The sequence below is a fragment of the Mya arenaria genome, chromosome 5, assembly GCF_026914265.1.
Source record: "Mya arenaria isolate MELC-2E11 chromosome 5, ASM2691426v1".
NCBI classification, from domain to species: domain Eukaryota; kingdom Metazoa; phylum Mollusca; class Bivalvia; order Myida; family Myidae; genus Mya; species Mya arenaria.
Window position 1 is genome coordinate 19,188,199 of NC_069126.1, and position 19,866 is coordinate 19,208,064.

Sequence of the window (19,866 nt, forward strand, 5' to 3'; positions counted from 1 at the left end):
CTACATATCCCGTCACGCCATCACCATATACTACATATCCAGTCACACCATCACCATATACTACATATCCAGTCACACCATCACCATATACTACATATCCCGTCACACCATCACCATATACTACATATCCCGTCACACCATCACCATATACTACATATCCAGTCACGCCATCACCATATACTACATATCCAGTCACACCATCACCATATACTACATATCCCGTCACACCATCACCATATACTACATATCCCGTCACACCATCACCCTATACTACATATCCCGTCACAACATCACCATATGTAACTGGATATATTGGTTAGACATTTTCTTAAACAAGAGAAATTATATTCTACATTGTTTGCACACTCGGACGGTAACGAGTCGGTTGGGGAATATATGGTTCGTCCGTTCAGCGCACCAAAATTATTTTTAAAGACCTCATTTAAGCATAAATACAATCATGGGAACTGTGTGCTGGCGCTTTTATCGATTCGTGAGGTTTCAAGAGTTATTGCCAATACTACGTGTGCGAGAATCCGTCAGATGCAAACTATAAAAGACTGCTAATATTCCCCGTAAAACGTCAATTTTTATGAACATAATGATACTTGTTATTATGGTTATAATGATTCTATAAAATTAAGCATTATAAATATAAATAAAGGCGTTATTTCCTAACAAGGCAGCTCTTTATAGAAAACCCTGTTTCCTATACAACAATTTCTCAGATGCTTTCACCGGATCACCTTAAAGGATGGAGGAGCAGAGAGTAGATCAATGATCCCTCTTAGTGACTTTCTCATAACCAATACTAGATTTACTTATTGATATATCTATGCCACGTAAAAAATGTGCACAGGGACATTATTTTAAAATAAAGCAGCTACCTTTGAGTTATTCGTGACTTAGTGTAGGTGAACCGCATTTAAGTACGTAGTGTTTTACCTTATACACAGCCTTTAACCTTTAAGGTTGAGTAAGCCACAGCATTATAATACAAGGAATAACAAACCTGGATGAAAACAGAGATACTGGCAGGTGAGTGTCTAGATCGATAATAAGTTTGTTAATGTCATTTTGATGTTTGATTATAATGAGAGAGATGGTTTATTTTGAATACATGTTCAATAAGCCACATGGCCCGTGAGAAAAACAAAAAAAACACGATTTAACAGGGAAACCATTATGCGCTATAATTAAACGGGGATACTCAGATTGGACAGCAACGTGATTGTTTCGTTCATTCTTTTAATCATGTAAAGTGATGTATTATCGGCCTTCTACTAGCTCGCATTGACAAGTATATGCTTGTTTTGAGGAAACACTGCATTTGTCTATTTTTGGAACATCTGGTGTTTAGTCCCAATAATAATCACTGCATTAATGTGTATGTCACTTTTGCAGACACGGGTCCAAAAACGATTCCATATGTTATCAAACAGAAATATTGTAAACCAAAGGATTGATTTAATGCGCTCCGCGTGTACGGCAAAAGTATATCCTCGTTCTCCATCCTGTAGTCGGGGCTATGGCGACCTCGGAAGTGGAACTGTCCTCTATTTCCGGTATGATTGCCGACCCCCTTGCGGCACCGCCCCCAACGTCGCTTCCGGCGACGGAGACATCACCGATCCACAACGGCAACTCTGTCAATTCCAGCAGCTCCGTCGAAACGAAGACTCCGGAACAGACCTGCGGTAACTGGCTCCCTTTAGAATGTCTCCGGTGTGAGCTAAAGTTGAGCAAGTTCAAATCGTTTTTCTTCTTTTTCGGAGGTGCCATAGGTTGCGTGTTTCCTTATTTTTCTATATACTATAAACAATTAGGCTTTGGTCCTAATCAAATCGGCGTTATTGCCGGAGTAAGACCTTTGATAGGGTTTTGCAGTGGGCCGCTGTGGGGCTCCTTAGCTGACAGGTTCCGTGTAAGGCGGATTATGCTATGTTGCAGTGCTTTAGGTTGGTTGATATTTATAACAAGCATAGGCTTTGTACCACCACCGACACAGTCTGACTCGCAATGCGTGTATGTAGCTGAATTCTTAGGAAAGCCATATAATGGCTCAACACCACCGACCGGACAAGGCGATGATCTAAGGGACTACTTTTTTGGTTTACACAATAACAAACCCGGTGTGGATCCCGAAGAGAGTCTGTTTGAATCACGCGGCTGGGTGTACGACCGCGCGTCTCTTATGAAGGTCTACGTCATAATTATGGTGCTCGTGGTGCTAGGTGAGCTCGTGCAGTCTCCGTGCGGCGCGCTGGCGGACTCAGGGTGCATCGAGACGCTTGGAGCGGCGGAAATGAACAAGTACGGCCACCAGAGGGCGTGGGGATCACTGGGCCTTGGGGTATTGTGAGTATTCCTTTAGCGATATTCAAATTTTTATATTTGCACTGAAAAGATATACGCCTGAACCCTTAAACAAACACCGGGTCCTAACTGTTGAATCAAGATAATCCATACTAGTGCTACATCCATGTTGATTTACAGATTGTGCTTTCATATTTTATCTATCTCATATACATTGTATCTGGGGTGGGGTGTACGACCAAATGCTGATGAGAGTCGGACGAGTTAACAGATAAGTAAACATATTTGTCGAAGTACAATGTGGCAGAAGAAGGCAATTATCCGGGAGATTATTTAAATGAAAATGATTCCAATTGTCCAGTTCCATGTTGGTGGGTGGCGTGATCAGTGAGACCAGGCGTGAGGTAAGCGTGTGCGGGGAACCGGTCGTTTATAGCGACTACCGTATAGCGTTCTACTTCTTCGCCGGCTGCATGTTCTGCTGTTTCGTTACCACGCTTTTCTTTAGGTTCCAGGTAAGTTTCAGTTTTGTATTTAATTCATACTTCTCTACCAGTCTTATGGGGGAGATCATTTATTTGCTATATCTCAAGAGGACATCCAGAATTCATTTTGCAAATGAATAGTGCATTTCAGCATTGTATAAATGTAAATTTCTGAAAAGAGCAAATATAAAGTGATTGAAATTGAAAGTATCTTATTGTCATAGTTTTTTTTTATATTATTTTGCTACTAATTTGAGTTAATTGAACCTTTGGTCAGTACACAAATGAACACAAACATGAGGACTTAAAAAGAATCATTATGACATTTAGACAAAAGTCAGATTATTGATTTTAATTTTTTATTTACAACTGTTTGAGAATGTTCAAGTTATGCGTACAAATCAAGATATTGTTTTTGGTTTAGTGTTATTTCTTTTGATTCTATTCATTGTTTGATAAATTAATGTCCCTTAATTTTGCGATATATTCAAGAAGAGCTGCATTACAAAGTGGTATATATTTATATTATATCTTATTATATATTTTTACAACAAAACTGAATTATTTTTAGTCTTATGCAAAACACTATTAGAACAAATAAAACTACGAACAAAACCTACCCCAGCTGTCACAGCAAAAAGGACATTTAGCTGTGGCAAATGCGATGAATTCGCTATTTACAGTTTTGTCGACAGTGATAAATAATATGCCGGTTACATTACCTAGAGACAATTTGCAATACAGACAATATACGAGCATCGTCTATTTCTCACTTTCATAGGCAATGAATATAGGAACTATACTTGTTTATAAATTAATTGCGCAGATATCTCTCCGTATCCTTTGGATTAAACGGATGTCCACAGCGAGTTCCGTCCACACCCAAATCCCTTCGAGTCCACACAAGTTTTGCCAAACTTCATACATTGTCCATAATCAAATAATCGCTACATGTAGAAGTTGTTGGGACCTTGGAAAATACTTCGAGATAACGAACATTCGGTGTAACCGAAATGCAAAAAAAGTGTACAGCTAAACCGAAAAAGATATAAAGAAAACCGATATGACCAGGACATCGAGATAACAGAGTTCGATATAGCGAGTTTCGACAGTATATGTATATTACAGAAACAAGCGGACGATCATAGTGAGTCCCGTCCCTGGCCGAACCCCATGCGAGTGTTTCGAATGTTCTGTACCCTCCATTACGGCTCCTGGCTATTCACCATGTTCTTCACGGGCGTCTGTAATGGCGTCATTTGGGGATTCCTCTTCTGGCACCTTGAAAACATTGGTAACTAATATATTACTTGACAGTAGTTATTTCTATGGTGGCATATAACTGCCGCAAGATAACCTGTTAACGACCGCGAACTGTTTCGTATTAACCAGTTAATTTTCGCGATAAATATCTAGCTATCTAGTTAATATTCGCGTTATTCGCGTTACTTTTTAGCATGATCAAAATCATTAGACTAAAGGGCCCAGGACAGCCACCTGTTACCTATTTTAGCCGTACAACATTAACAGGATATCTAGTTATGGTTTGCAAATTCTACTTAATAAGTAACCTACTAACTGGTTAACTAGATAAGATTCGTAAGGTAATAGGTGGCAGTTCTGGGCACTTCCAAGCCTGTATTTAGTCTTACGATATTGATCTTACCAAAAAGGTAACTCGAATATATACTAGATAGCTAGATAATTATCGCGAAAATTAAGTGATTATTAAACACGAAACAATTTGCGAACGATTTTTTTTTAATATTGGTAATCAACGTTATTTAATGGCACTTTGTTAACACACTGCATTAAATATGTGTACTACAATACATAAATCTTAAAATAATAAGTTTAATATTATTAAAAAAATAAATTATTTTTACATTTGATTAATATTTACTGCTTTTTAAGTCATTAAAAAATAAAAGCAAAATAAAACCACTGTCTCACCAACAAATCAGTGTGTTTAAAATTCGTTTTGCGTAACGTAATTTTTCACCTATGGCTTGTTTTTGTATGTACATGCACATTTTTAATGTATGTTGAACATTTTACAGAACCATACATGCTATGAATATCCTTGGGGCTATCGAGTTAACACTAGGCGTTCGCAACGGTGTTAGCCTTTCCTCTGGGAGTTTCGGTTTTTTCTTAGCCGGCGTTTTAGGACGACAACTAAAAATGCATATCGTTTCAGGGGCGACTCAGCTAACACTGGGTGTGGCCAACGGTGTAAGCCTGTTCTCTGAAATGTGCATGTTCCTTGTGGTATTCCGGATCCTTGAACGGACAGGCTGCTTCCTGTTCATGGGACTAGGTCTACTCGGATACACTGTCCGATTTATCGCCTTCGCCACTATAGAAAATCCTTGGATTGTCCTTCCTTTTGAGGTGCTTCAAGGTAAATATCAAAAGGGTACCACTGGTAACAGTAGTCTTCTAAAACTAAATAGTGTGGGAAGAACAATACCTTATGTAATCTATATTCATGACCGATTGTTTCCTTCGCACGTAATCGTGTTTTGGATTGGACGTACATGCATATGTTTTTAACTACTTAGGGATGAAAACTATTCTATTATTTTTACTTTATCACAATTCTTCATGCTGTATTACAAAATATAAATGATTGAAACAACCATGTATGCAAACACCGTATTGTCACTTTAAACTTACAATGAAGGATATATTTGCTAATGTTATCAATATTTTGTAGACATTCGTTTCATATACCTGCGGATAACAGGCTTATTCGATCAGTGTATGAACAGAAATAAAACCTGTATCGAGTTTCAAGCTGAAATTGAGCAAACCTCGAAAAAACATAAAAATCACGCGTGTAAATTGTGTTACAATGCGGGTACTCTGGGTCTGTTGTAAAAATCCTATATTAACGTTAACCATCCGGCCGACTTAATGGTTGATGTCGGCGAATTAGACGCCATCTTGTACGGTCGATGTACTGTAGCGATCACGTGATACTCCCGCGTGATATGTATTGCGGCCGATGTACTATAGCGATCACGCGCTACTCCAACGTGGTATGTATTACGGCCGATGTACTTTTGCGATCACGCGATACTCCAACGTGATATGTATTGCGGCCGATGTACTATAGCGATCACGCGATACTCCAACGTGATATGTAATACGGCCGATGTACTTTTGCGATCACGCGATACTCCAACGTGATATGTATTACGGCCGATGTACTATAGCGATCACGCGATACCCCAACGTGATATGTATTACGGCCGATGTACTATAGCGACCACGCGATACTCCAACATGATATGTATTACGGCCGATGTACTATAGCGATCACGCGATACACCCACGTGATATGTATTACGGCCGATGTACTGTAGCGATCACGTGATACACCCACGTGATATGTATTACAGCCGATGTACTATAGCGATCACGTGATACACCCACGTGATATGTATAGATCACATTGTTTCCTTGTTTTTCCCAGGTTTCACGTTCGCCGGTATCTGGTCAGTGTTCACGAAATATTTGTGCAAAGGTGTACCTAGCGAATATCTGGGTACTCTTCAAGGTTTTTGCACGGGGTATATTGGGGCCTGGGAGCTGGTACGGGCCACATGATTGCTGGTCTTTCAGTTGAAAATTTCGGGGCTCGAGTTACCTTCTGGATGTTCGCTGCTGGTTCGTTCGTTAACGCCGTTGCATTTCTCATTATTCAAAGGGTAGGTGTATGCTTTTCACTTTTATTAAAAACTGTTCAATATATTTTTATAACTTTCTCCAAAACTATGTTCGCGTTATCATTTCCTCTTCTTATTATTTATTAAACAGTTGCACAATCTAACAATCGGATGCGCTTATAGTATTTTTCATAAGAGTCGGTTAAGCGTTTAGTACGCCATATCGGCCATATAATAGCTTTTAAACCGTAGTTTTCCCCTCTTAACAGCAGCAGCCGTTTGTTAATGGTTAATTATTTAGTTTTGTCAAAAAAACGATTATTGATTGGTCGATATTTATCCAATAGTAACTACTAACCAATCAAATCATTTAAATGTGCAAACTGACCAAAAGTTGACTTTTGGCCGATTTAACCAAGTTAATATACAATTGGCCGCAGATGATTATGAACGTTTCAGTGCACAACTCGTCCGGACGTTTTCGGCCATTATGAGGAACTTTCCGAAGAAACCAAGCCTGCAGGATGATTCCCCTTATGACAAAACGGGGGGAAAACTGACATACAACGCCCTTTTTAACTTGCTCGAATCAACAACTGCTAGTAAACATTTTCCTATCGCGATGTATTTAAAGGAATGGTTAACTGGTTTTACAATATTTAAGCGATTCGGTAGAAGGTCATCTGTACTTACCACACAGATATAAAGACCTTCATTTTCAATGAATTAACGTGAGAGTTGTCCGCAGTTTTGTTTTAATTCTGAATTATTTGCGGACCCCTTTATGCAGATGGTATTCCGTTGAATAGGACACATGTCTCTCAGATGTTGCTCATCAAACATTCAGTTGAATAGGATACATTTGAAAAAAATAATTCTGACTAACAATTGACCACTTTTATTACAGATATATATAAGCATTTAAAATGTATGAATGGTTTATATTGCATTGTCTGGGGTGTATTTTGAATACTGATTATATATACATTTTGTTAAACGATGAATTGTTGTAATACATGTATGTTTTCTACTTGTTGTAAATATTTCATATTTTTCATATTTATTTTTGTAAACAATTACAAACATCGTTTTGGTCACTGTATTTAACTCGCTAGTGTATGTAACTTGAACCCTCTGTGGAGTGTTTGAGGGCGCACAATAAAGGCTGATGCATTTTTTTCTTCTTATTTTAATGCATGTTCATGTTGATCTCAATTGACTTTAAAACAAGAAGATAGCATATTATTTAGGTACAGATACAAAATATCAATGCTTATAAAAATATTTTTAATTAATGTCTACGTCGCCATTATTACCAAGTTAAAAAAGCACCAGAATATCGCTTATATTTTGTGATATGTCTTTGAAAGATGCAAGTGAAATGTACGAATGTTGTTTAATCGCTTCTTTTTATCATGGTGTTACAATGCTGTTGAACAGGTCTACATTGGAAGACTTTACATTATTGTTATATATGTTTTCTTGTTGTCGTAAATATTTCATATTTTTCATATTTATTTTTGTATATTACGAACATATCGGTTTGGTCACTGAGTTTAACTCGCTAGTGTAAACAACATTTTAATAAAAAATACCATACAATAAATCAACGGTCAAACAAGCACTCCAAATGAATTCAAAACATTAAAAACTATTTGATTTCCAACGAATATTCGGAGTTTCATGTCTACTTCCTGTCTATCAATGCTCATTACCCCATGTGCTCAGTCATTTCTTACTTATTACATGCTTGAAAATTACCATTCATACGGATGATTCTTGTTGCCAATCCATTAAAGACATTCGTCCCTAAGAATGTTAGAATGTTCTAATATTTGTCGTAGGTATTGAGAACTACGTCGATTTGTGTCGCATATGTCTACACCGAACATGTTTTGGTGTCCATATCCTCACATCTGCTAATTTATGATAAACATTTTCAGAATCACTAGTATCGTTGCTCTTTGAAAACGCACCTAATATGTCATAAGAATCCGCATGACATAGAGAACATTTTCGCGGACATTTAAAATAGGCATTTTCTTCCTTCGCTCGCTGCTTTTTGTGAAATATTTCGAGTTCGTCTTTAGAGCAGCTCTTCTTTAGGTTTTCGTTTGGTTTATTTTCTTCATCTGCCATATCGAATGACTTTGAAGAAAATTTAGACCATTGAGATTTCTTAAGACCTGCGGTATTAATATAAAGCTCAAGTGCAGAGTCCGAGAACCTTTTTGGAATATTTAAGTTGTATGAGGTATATGCACTTTCATCTGGAATAATCCTGATACCAAGTTTCTTTAAATGGTCTGGAGTCAGGCAGTCGATACATACATGGTTATGAAATAAATGCTCTTTTGGTTTTGCATCTGCGCACAGCTGTTCATGATTTACATTCGAAGTATCTTCGTAATCGTCACTATCTTCACTCTGCTTTATAAGCTTTGTGGGACGTTTAGATATGCAGTCGGTGTATCCATTTGACGATTCGACAGACACTCTGTTTTGTAATGCAATTCCGTCGAGAGAACCGCTGGTTTTGGTTTGGTCCGCGGCGATGTTTTCTGGTGATCTTTCATCACTTTCGCATGCTCCGGTTAGCAGAGAATTGTTTTCCGAACGAATAGAAATGCTTGGTTCTGAAGCGATTTTCTTGTCTAAGAAATCGAAATTTACAATGTTGGTCTCTTTCGATTTATACGAATGTTTTTTCGTCTCAAAGCTAAACTTTTTAAATCGCCCTGTTCTGTTCAATGACAATGTCTCTGAAGGCGGAATTCTATTAAATTCAACATGTTCTTCGTTTAAAACCAGGCTAGATTTATCCGTGTAAGTAGAAGAGCACAAACCTTTATCATCTGGAAATTTCCTTTTAAAAGATTCAACTCTTGTTTCGCTTAGATGGTTGATATCATATCGCTGTTTTTGGTCAGCTTCATTATGCTGCTTAACCAAAGATCGAATGGGATCGTCATATGTAACAAAATACTCATCGGATTCCGTCTTCTGTGGGATTGAGTCAGGAGGCATGCTATAGTCATCAAGTACCAATATCTGATTGTGTTGACCTCTGGCCGGTAGTTCTGGTTTAAAGTCTTTGAGCTCAAAGTCATTAATTAGATTGTATGTTTCCTCTATACTTTCTTCAACAACCCTTCCGCGACCGTAGGTGTGATTTTGGACGGAATTCGGTCGTTGACGTTCAATCAATCTTTTTCTAGACTTCCTGAAAGTTTGAATTATCATTAAAATGAGAAAATGGTAGAGCTAAAACGAAAGGAACATCTTACAGGTTAATACAACAATAGCAATGAACAATAAACATTACAGAATTAGTCGTTTTAAACCTCGATGCTATATTGAGGTGACATTTCGATGCCTGGTGACATCATATTATTTGGTATTATTTGAATATCTATAATATTTCAATCTGCCATTCACATCCAATTTCAGTTGAAATAAAGAGCAAAACTTCCCGAACTTAATCTGTAATGTTTTTGTAACTCATATTCAACAAAAGTAACCAATACGCAATACCCTTTCAAATGATACCAAAATTATATGGGGTCACCATGCAACACAGATAAGCATTACAATCAATGGCCCGATACAACGGAACTCTTACGTCTGTCTGCAAATCAACTTTAAAAACATACTTGTCAATCAGAAAATAACATTAATTTCGATATTTATTTTGTATCGAAGAAAAATTGCCAATTTGTACACCCCTAATAACGGTTTCAAACAGTTTTCGTCACTTCAAGAAGATTCGAGTGTAGCCGTGCCGTTTTTGTGTGCGATATTTAAAACTACGATTTAATTGGTTGATTGATTTGATGTAAAAACAATAAAAACTGTACATGTATGAATGTTTTTTGATAGTTCATGCCCGTCCCATTAGTACTTTGGTCATGCTGATACGTGCATGTAAATGCCAAGTGACTCTATTCGTTTTTTTATGTGGGTAGTAGATCGACAATCTTATAGATGGCTCACTTTATTTGAAATTCACTTGTGGCATTTGCGCAGACTCAAAGCCACACTAATTCATCAAAAACTCGAAATACTAAGTTCACTTTAAACACTAGTAGTTGTACATAAGATACCCTAAACATTTGACCTTCATAAGATTATATCCGAACGTTCCTGGTTGTTATAGGATTGTTTGGATCATATTTACCTGCTTAAAGCATTTAAGGCAAACAATTTAGTGTGAAATATAATTAACATTATGTATTATCATACCTGAAATGATAGCACGCTATAAGCACAAACACAAGGATGAAAACCAAGAAGGCCAATGGTACAGTGGCTAAAATAACGATTATAACATTTTCTTTTTCATTCGATGAAGGTGTGGTCAAGCTCCTGATGTTCTCTGAAAAAAATAATATAATTGTATTAATACAACAAATATGACGCCAATGTTATTATACTTTGTTGAAACATGCCATCAGTTTCATAGTGTACCTTACGATTTTTATAAAATATAATACTCATTAGCTGGACGTTCACAGAGTTCCATCTATTCCATCTGTCATTGCTGACAACGGATAATCAAATTAAATCGAGCCGACTGATCGGAAAAAATTCGCCTCGAATCATACGAAGAAGAGATCAACTTTGATGGGTTGCAGCAAAGTTTTGATGGCATCTTCTCGATTTTTGAAATTTATATTACTGTTATGCCTTGCACTTTATCTTGTTTGAATGTGTTCGTTATTCATTTAATTCAATGATCATGTTTGATGTATAATTATTTGTAATACATACTGGTTAAACCGTGTTCAATATAATTTACTTTTCAAGATCAATTGCAATAACAGATGGTAAGATCAATTCCAACAATAAATTTTAAGTCTTTTTCCCGAGGAGGGGAGTCGCAGTAAGGAACTATATATAGGTCGTCTGGATGTTCCTGTAATTTGGATTATATCTACACCAGAACACAGTTTAGGAGAATAACAATATTTTATACGTTACATGACTACAACATTCAACATTGACCCATACGCGCGGATATATATATATATAATATATATTATTTTCCACGATGTTATCGTACTCATCCAAGTACTGGTTAATTAAAGAATCTCTCTATTTTCGTGTGTAAAGCATTTGCTCAGAGAAAGAATTTCGTTACTTTTCATACATGATTATCATATGTTTTAATACTAACTGGTAAATAGTTGTAAAGTATTCGTACGTAATATTATTTCTGATTTGTTTTTTAAACATTCGCTACTATTTATGTTACTGTAGAGAATCTCAACTATTTAAAAAACTATTTTTGTTCATTATAGGGACTTACTTGTTAAATTTGTTGTTTTATCCTCGGCTGGACGTTCTGTTACGTTTCCTGGAACGAAGAAAAAGCAGTTTTCAGCATTATTTGCAGGTATTCTAATGTATTGCATATATACCATTTTAACTTAAAAACATGAAAGTTGTGTTTACATTGTTTTAATTGTAAGCATTTTAGGCTTGGCTACGTGTGCAGGTTGACAATCAATCAGCTTTAAGACACGGTTATTTGTGTACGTTGACAATCAAAGTATAAAAACTGGTTATTGATTTGCTTTTGTTTAAGTTAGCTAAATAATTTTGATTGGTCAATATCAATACAATTATTACTGTTGCTCAATCAAAATTGCGTTTATGTTCAAACTAACCAATTAATAGTGATACTAAACTGCTGGCAAAAGATCAGATCGCAGTTTTCATTTTAACATTCGAAAATTGATATTTTATAGCTAAAAGCGTTATTAACGCTTTAAAATGACACTCTTATTCATCATCAGTACATATACATGTATAACAAGCATATATTTTGAGTGACAAACCGTAAACTACCTACTAAATAATGAATTTATGAAAAATATTAATTACTTTTAACAAGATTGTACCCGTGTATTTAATAGCTGAAAACGTAATAAAATAATGAATGGTGAATGCTTTAAGATTAACAGTGATCTACTATCGTCTCATAAGGTAGAAATACCGTGTTATCTGCACATTTCTTTCATACGAAACACAATATTCTTCATAAAAACCATTGTTTACGACAAGTATTAATTCTTTTTGGTATATCAAAACAATTGCATTAATTGTGGTTAATCTTATTTGGGAGATCGAGCGCATCTTTAAGAAAAATGACATTTCGACATATTCAAATGGTCCATTGTGAGTTATCTTATATGATTGAATTGAAGGTGTTGATACCAATTAGCTGATTCTGAGCCCGAAATAAAATAAAAATGTCAAAACTGGCAATATGTGAGAGAACAGATTTAAGGAATGTTAATGTTTGTAATAAGTATTAAAGACTATTATATGCGTAATTTTCGAAAATCGTAATTACGATAACGGATTTGTTAAAATCTATCAAAACACATACGGCATTCCATATAGAAACGTTTCAGCTAAGTTCTCCATCGAGAGAAAATACGATAACGAAGAAAAGATAGCCGTTAAGTTCCATTTTATGACATAAATATTTGAAAACCAGAGTACATCGCGACTTGCGTTATATACCTTTACCTTGCTTTCCCACCAGACAAACTGCAGGTAGATACGAGAAACAGTGAGCTATTGAGATGTTCCTGGTCCCATTTTGTACTTCCACTGTAACACAATGTAGGCCATCCATACTCTCGGGTTTGTCCTGAAGTAACTCGAATGTTTGCGCATTTTCACATTTTATTTCTGTTGTCCATTTGCAATTATCTCCCTTAAAACAAATAACAAGTTAGCAAATTACATAGTTATAAATCTTTCCCATTTTTTTCAATAACCAAATATCTTTATAAACGGGGAGGTGAATTTGCATCTGCCGTTACTGTTATTGTACCTATACTGATATTTTCATATTTAACGTACATTTTTAATCAAGGTCTCGAAGCGTCGCTCTTCCAGAACTTATATATAAAAACCACAGTGGTTTAAGACTATGTCAGCGAATAACGGCCTGAGTCTTACTATTGGAGATAACCTCAAGTCATATTTTTCTACCCCAACATATAAAACAGAACTAGAAGTGCTTGATATTGAAAAACACACAACCTGATTGAGTCCAAACTCCTTAATATTCTGAAACTGTTATGTGTATACACAGTTCACAGTTTCAGGCGATTTTGGACTTAATTGATTTGTGAATGTCTATGAATTTCTATTTCTGATTTCGTGTCATATATTATATAATTTTAGGTTTTCCTGTCATTGAACCACGGTGATTTTTACTATTTCTTGCAACACACGGTTGGCTTTAATATATACTGTATGTTTTACTTTTCTGTTTTTAGTATTTTCTCCAACTTACCATGAAATGGTTGAACTTTTAGTATCAGTCTAACAGTTTGAAGTCTTTAATTTACCTATGTTTTTGATATAATTCTACAGTCATAGTAAACGTTATTGTATGACTTAGTGCATAAATAGAATCCAGATTTTTGCAAAAGGCACAAAGGGTTTTCGGTGATTAAAATAAAGTATCCACTGATGCATATATGGAAAAGATAAGGGGCTCGGTTGATATCTAGTTTTGTGCAAAAACACGTAAACCATTTTATATACACTTCGATATAAGTATAGAATATTAACATTGTTAACTTTAAGAACAAGGTTAGAAATGAAACAACGATCCGTTTCAGATGCAAATTTTAGACACTGACTTTGCACTTTTACTTGCGGTGAAATTTATTTGATTAACTGAGACACTTTTTACACGGTTTCCAATCTAAATAATGTTCATATGTTGTCCTATCAAAACAAAAGTTAAAATGTTAACACATAGTTACTTTATAATGACAACTCACCTCTATCAATGCGTACGAATTGTCTGAATTGTTATGAACAGTCCGCAAGCACTTGTTCAACATGTTCGCTATGGTAACGGAATAACCTGTATTGGTCATGCACGAATCTAAAAACAACAAGAATAGATGGTAAATATACAAATTATTTTACTAAAACACTATCATGGATGCCTTCAAAATAGTAAAGGAAAACTCTCCAAATAGAATTACGTCTACGCCGTTAACAAGGAAGGCGTTGACAGACATATACGACTATTGCTGCCAATGCGCAGTTTAAATCAACCCAATACAACTCTTGTCTTACTTTAGTTATCCTTGTAGGTGTTTTTATTCTGAATTTGTATCATCTCTGTGTAGTCGATTGCAGTACATTTTATAACCTTAGGTTCATACAAAGACAAACTTAATGCGAATTTGTAAGTATAATATGTGTATGAAATATACTTTTCATACAGCTGGATAAAAATAATGAAACAAATTTGAAATAAAGAAAAAAAGAAATAATGTATATATATTTGCATTGATCGTAAATGTTACTATTTGAATTTGAAATAGCATTGCGTGTATGTTGCTAATGTTTCTCGAATGAGGAAATGACTTTAAGGGAAATACAAGAAGGGTGAGAGATTAATTTTATATAAATATTTTAAGCTGTTGAATTTTTGTTTGTGTTTTATAAAGAGCGTTCCACAGAAAACAGAGTGCAATTTGATGTGATTGATAATAGAGTGATCCCCTGACCACAGGACGCTTTTTGCTCTGATTGGTAGCAGAGCGCTACCCGGACAAAGGAATATTTTGCTCTGATTGGTAACATAATGTGCCGCGGACTACATATTTATTTTATCTGATTCGTAACAGAGCCTTCCCCATTCTGCATTGGTTTGTTACAGAGTGGTTCCCGGGCAACAGGGAGTGTTTTGCTCTGATTAGTATCAGAACGCCCCCCCGCACAACTGGAGGCATTTTGTTCTGAATGGAAACAGAGCAATCCCCGGACAACAAGACACATTTTGCGTTAATTAATAAATGAATATCGTGGTTAATGTCATCATTTGGGTATGAACGCTGTTGGGCCGGTTTAAGGGTTTCGAGGACTCCACGCGCTCTTTAACCAGCCGATCTGCGTTTATATCCCCGATAATGACATCTAACACGCTATTCTTTACTTATATTTACACCCATTATTCATTATTTACTTACACAATTGTTAAAACAATACTTATTTTCATTTAAGAAAGCATTTCAGTGATTATCTCTCACCCGTTCTGTTAATCGAACGTCCGGAACGTAACCGGAAACAGTTTGTCATATAACGTCATAACAACGCGGGAAAAAATAAACAACTTCATAGCTGACTTTAACGTAAATTTAAAGGCTAGTGACATCAATATTATAAAATCATAAATTAACACCTTTCAACATGTTGAATCAAGTTTTCAGTGGCCTGCTGACACAATTAAAACAATAATAATATAAACAATTGTAATGTACATGTATATTTGAAAGTGATCCCAGCATATCCGAAAATGTTACGTTTATCGGATGATAATCAAAATTGCCGAAATGCCGTTCATTTAGGGATTGGGAGTTGAGGTGTAAATATTTGTATTTGAATTCATTTGACAATAGTTTATTTGAGAATACCTTTGAATGCTGAACTGGTCCATGCTCTTCGGACGTTCTGATTATCATTGTATTTAAGGAACCAATGGATTCCGACAACTTTGCCAGGGTAGCAGTATTTCGTCTCCAACCAATTTGAGCTGCAATGACTAAGTTGTTTGCCTTAAATAAAGAAAGGAACGTACATTTATGCATTAAAAAGGTGGTACCACGCAGAAATGAGAAAGTCTGATTTAAAGTCATATTCAGACAGCCCTTTGCCTTTTAGCAGAATACCCCCCCCCCATTTTCAGTAGTTTTTAACAAAGCTCTTATTTAATTTAGATTACATTCCCACGATAAAACAAACCATTGATGACTGACACTATAATACGTGAGCGCCCTAACTTATAGATATCAGACATTCAATATTGATCGCCAATTAGCAATACACATTGAACAAACTTACTAATCGGTTCGTCTTGGCAGCATATTATAAATTTTGGACAAGCGTCAGTTGCTGTCATGGTGGCTTGGCAGGTAAGGTTGTTGATTGTTATGTTCCCTTCACCTGGTTTGTTCTCATAAAGCAATGGCTCATTTATTTTGGACGCACCCTTAGTGTTGCTGAAACATTTAAACATACCCGTCCTTTATCGTAAGTTATATCAATAAAAGCACACCATAACATATATAAACCTTCCTATATATTGTGAAGAAAACAATTGAATTGACCGTTGGTTAAAACCGGAGATAAAAACCCTTTGGGTCTACATACATTTTAAAGGAAATGCACAGTTGATTGGTAAACCCCCCAATTCCCAACATCTATGTGGTTTCTTTCAACAAGAAAACGGAAGTTGCAGAGTAACTGCGATTGTCCATTGACCTACCAATACAAACTTACTTACTTACTGCCCTAACATGTCAACAGGTCGGCAGATGTACGGAGAAGTTCCGGCCCCTTCCTGTCAATAGGTCGGCAAAGGTACTGAAAGGTTCCTGCACCTCCCTGTCAGTAGGTCGGCAGAGGTACGAAGAAGATCCTGCCCTTACCTGTCAATAGGTCGGCAGAGGTACAGATTAGTTCCTCTCCTTCCCTGTTATTTGGTCGCCACAGGTACGGTGAAGTTTCTGCTTCTACCTGTCAATAGGTCGGCAGAGGTACGGAGAAGTTTCTGCCCCTACCTGTCAATAGGTCGGCAGAGGTACGGAGAAGTCTTAGCCCTTACCTGTCAATAGGTCGGCAGAGGTACAGAGAATTTCCTGACTCTTCCTGTCAATAGACAGAGGTATGGAGAGGCTCGTGCCCCTACCTGTCAAGAGGTAAGTAGGTTTGCAGATGTTACAGAGAAGCTCATGTTGTTACCTGTCAATAGTTGGGAAGACGTAATGAGGAAGCTGGTGCACATACCTGTGAATAGGCTTGCAGACGTAACTGAGAAGTTGGTTCCCCTACCTGTCAAATGGTTGGCAGACCATTTTCGGTCCCTTAATTCTCAATAGTTAACGAAAAGTTCGTGCCTTTAGCTCTCAACGGAGAACTTCATGCCCCTACCTGTAAATAGGATGGCAGATGTCACGACGAATGTCCACATCGTGTAGATCGTCGTTCAAGCAAACGTTTTGCCACACGTTATTCACATTAATCTGCAGAAACCCTTCCCTATCATGTGTTCCGCCGAGAAGTCGGAAGCATGCCGCTGCTGACGAACAAAAAAGCTGATTATAACTGTTTGGTTTATAATTGAATAATATATCAATTATTCACAGGCAAGTTGAAATCATAAAAGTCAAATTAAGTTTCGGACTTGGTAGGTGAACGGTTTGCCATTGAATAAGCAATGTAACTTGACAGTAACATACAGCACTGTGACAAAAGCTATCATGGCAAAAGCGTTGTTTCAATATGATTAAATCTTATACCAACAATGTATCAAACATTCCATATATGTTTACAAGTAAAAATGTTGTGAGCTATTTCTTACCTTCACAAAACAACGAACCAACAATGTATGAAATCCAAATCAGAATTGCTACAAAACAAGTCATCTTAAGCTTTCACTGTTTGCATAAAACAAGTTCAAGTTCAAGTTAAAATTCATAAAAATAATGAACTGAGGAACTCTCGCTGCAACACTTTTAGAATTGACACATTTATATCCAACGTTCTTCTTATTCTAGAAACACAGGGCAATTACATATTTACGTCCATCTTATTTTTGTAATAAGTAAACAGTATATGACTAATGAAACCCAAAAATAAGTTTATTCTTAAAGCAAGCTTCTCACCGATTAAGAGGAACGGCTTGCAATTTCCTTATAACAGTATAACTTTTAATTACGTACACACATATACGCTTGAAACAGTCTGATGCTACTTATTTAAAATCTTTATGTTATTAAATATATATTTTAAACATTTCACTGTGATAACAGCAATGACTTAAAAAAACATCATTCGATTTCTAAGTAGAATATGTCACTGAGCGAACAAAAGCGGCTCCTTTTTAATGTTCTCTTTTAATATACATATAAAGGATTACAAAAGCATGCAATAATATCAGTAAAAATACAGAATAATATCATCAAGAAAACCCAACAAAATAACAGTAACTAACTTTTTATGTGTATATGAAGACAAGAATTCAGGAAGAAGTGTATTTTTTCTTCAAATAAAGTTTCATGAACTGGGGACATATCTTGACTGTTCAAGAATATATAAACCTAATGAAATAAACATGTATAACCAAATAGTGGGATCTAGTTTTTGAGTGCCACGCCATACTTGTACGTGTAGATGTACGTGCGATCTAGTTTTCGAGTGCCTCGCCATAATTGTATGTGAACTCTGTAGAAGTTTTCTTGTAGTCGATGTTCTGGAAACATGTGTGCGTGGAAGGGGCATCCTTCTTAAGAACGCTAGATTACATGCGATCTAAGTACTTTATACGGGTTAAAGGTTCAGAAATAAGTCGTTGCCATGCCTTAACCGTTCCATTGTGTTGGTTGGTTGAGTTACACCCATTCTTTGACTCAACTCAAAACAGACGTTCCTAATTTCGGATGAGTATTCGTATCTAGTATTGAGTAGTTAAATTAGAAGAGACCCAAAACTGTAACATAAATGCCGTCAACCCTATATCAATTTTGCGTGAATGCTAGGGGATGCTGAAAATTACAAATTTATAAACCTTCATAATGACATTACTGATTTAAAGTTGGTTATACTTGCAATGTGTGATTGCTTCATCCTTTAGTTTCAACTATCAGGAAATGAACAATTTAAAACGAGATTGAAGTGGGATGTTTTCACAAGTGTCACTTAGTGCTTCCGCGCATCTCTGAAACTCCCCTCATGAGGTAATTGCTTTTCAATGACTTGATACATATCATCTCAACATGGCATGTACATATATGTTCCACATATCCACAAAACAAAAAACAAATAATGTGATATATACATATCTGCATATGCAAATAAAATGTCTAAGGAAGATTTAACTTTTGACCCATTAAGACCTCTAATTATGAAAAATATCAAATTTGGCCCGTCTCTGAATGGGTACCTGAATATTTGTTATCAACAACTGTCGGCATCTTTGCCCAAAAGGTGTTTTTCCATGAATACGTTAACGTAATTAGCTACGTAGTAAAATCATGATGATAACAGCGGTGATAATAATGATGACTGTGTATTGTGTTTTATTTTCTTGTCTATATGATTATACACTATGAATGCTTTGCCTCGTCGGGGGAGGGATGGGGAGGAGGGGGCACAGACATGAGATTAAGACGCCAACGCTTGAATACATTCTCGTACACCAGAGCAATGATGCTATGCGTTAAATTTCTGATTATTGAATCAGAATGCTGGATTAGCGATATTGGTCAAAGTACCGAAGTCGGAGATGCTACAGGCATGAAAAAAATCTTCGTACTTCCTACGAAGTCTATAACCCGGTAGGTGGTCTC

The 19,866-nt window shown here is 36.2% G+C and overlaps 2 protein-coding genes across 3 annotated transcripts; one reads left to right on the plus strand and one right to left on the minus strand.

The window, feature by feature from the left end:
* Positions 1 to 988: 988 nt before the first annotated feature.
* LOC128233488 (major facilitator superfamily domain-containing protein 6-like) lies at positions 989 to 7,204 on the plus strand. Its single transcript, XM_052947177.1, is given in 8 exon segments — positions 989 to 1,038; positions 1,405 to 2,358; positions 2,678 to 2,831; positions 3,930 to 4,095; positions 5,002 to 5,205; positions 6,283 to 6,369; positions 6,372 to 6,517; positions 6,935 to 7,204. Coding segments are annotated over 7 exon segments (1,656 nt in total). The 5' UTR covers positions 989 to 1,038; positions 1,405 to 1,528; the 3' UTR covers positions 7,004 to 7,204.
* A 153-nt stretch (positions 7,205 to 7,357) lies between these two features.
* Positions 7,358 to 18,118, minus strand: LOC128233487 (uncharacterized). 2 transcript variants are annotated; one of them, XM_052947176.1, is made up of 9 exons: positions 17,880 to 18,118; positions 17,450 to 17,594; positions 16,361 to 16,518; positions 15,934 to 16,074; positions 14,287 to 14,393; positions 13,013 to 13,202; positions 11,784 to 11,831; positions 10,718 to 10,850; positions 7,358 to 9,698 (listed from the first exon to the last, which is right to left on the minus strand). In XM_052947176.1, exons 1-9 carry the CDS (start codon positions 17,941 to 17,943, stop codon positions 8,330 to 8,332), a joined length of 2,355 nt encoding a protein of 784 aa, XP_052803136.1. In that variant the 5' UTR covers positions 17,944 to 18,118; the 3' UTR covers positions 7,358 to 8,329. The 2 variants fall into 2 exon arrangements, with proteins under 2 accessions (XP_052803136.1, XP_052803135.1); XM_052947175.1 differs by having other exon boundaries at positions 17,450 to 17,597; positions 17,880 to 18,117.
* Between the last annotated feature and the right edge of the window lie 1,748 nt (positions 18,119 to 19,866).

Coding starts and splice junctions, on each gene's coding strand:
- LOC128233487 (XM_052947175.1), bottom strand. CDS start 17,943: ATGACTTGTTTTGTAGCAATTCTGATTTGGATTTCATACATTGTTGGT. Junction 16,075..16,360: donor CTGCCAAGACGAACCGATTA/GTAAGTTTGTTC, acceptor TCTTTATTTAAG/GCAAACAACTTAGTCATTGC. Junction 9,699..10,717: donor ATAGCGTGCTATCATTTCAG/GTATGATAATAC, acceptor TCAAACTTTCAG/GAAGTCTAGAAAAAGATTGA.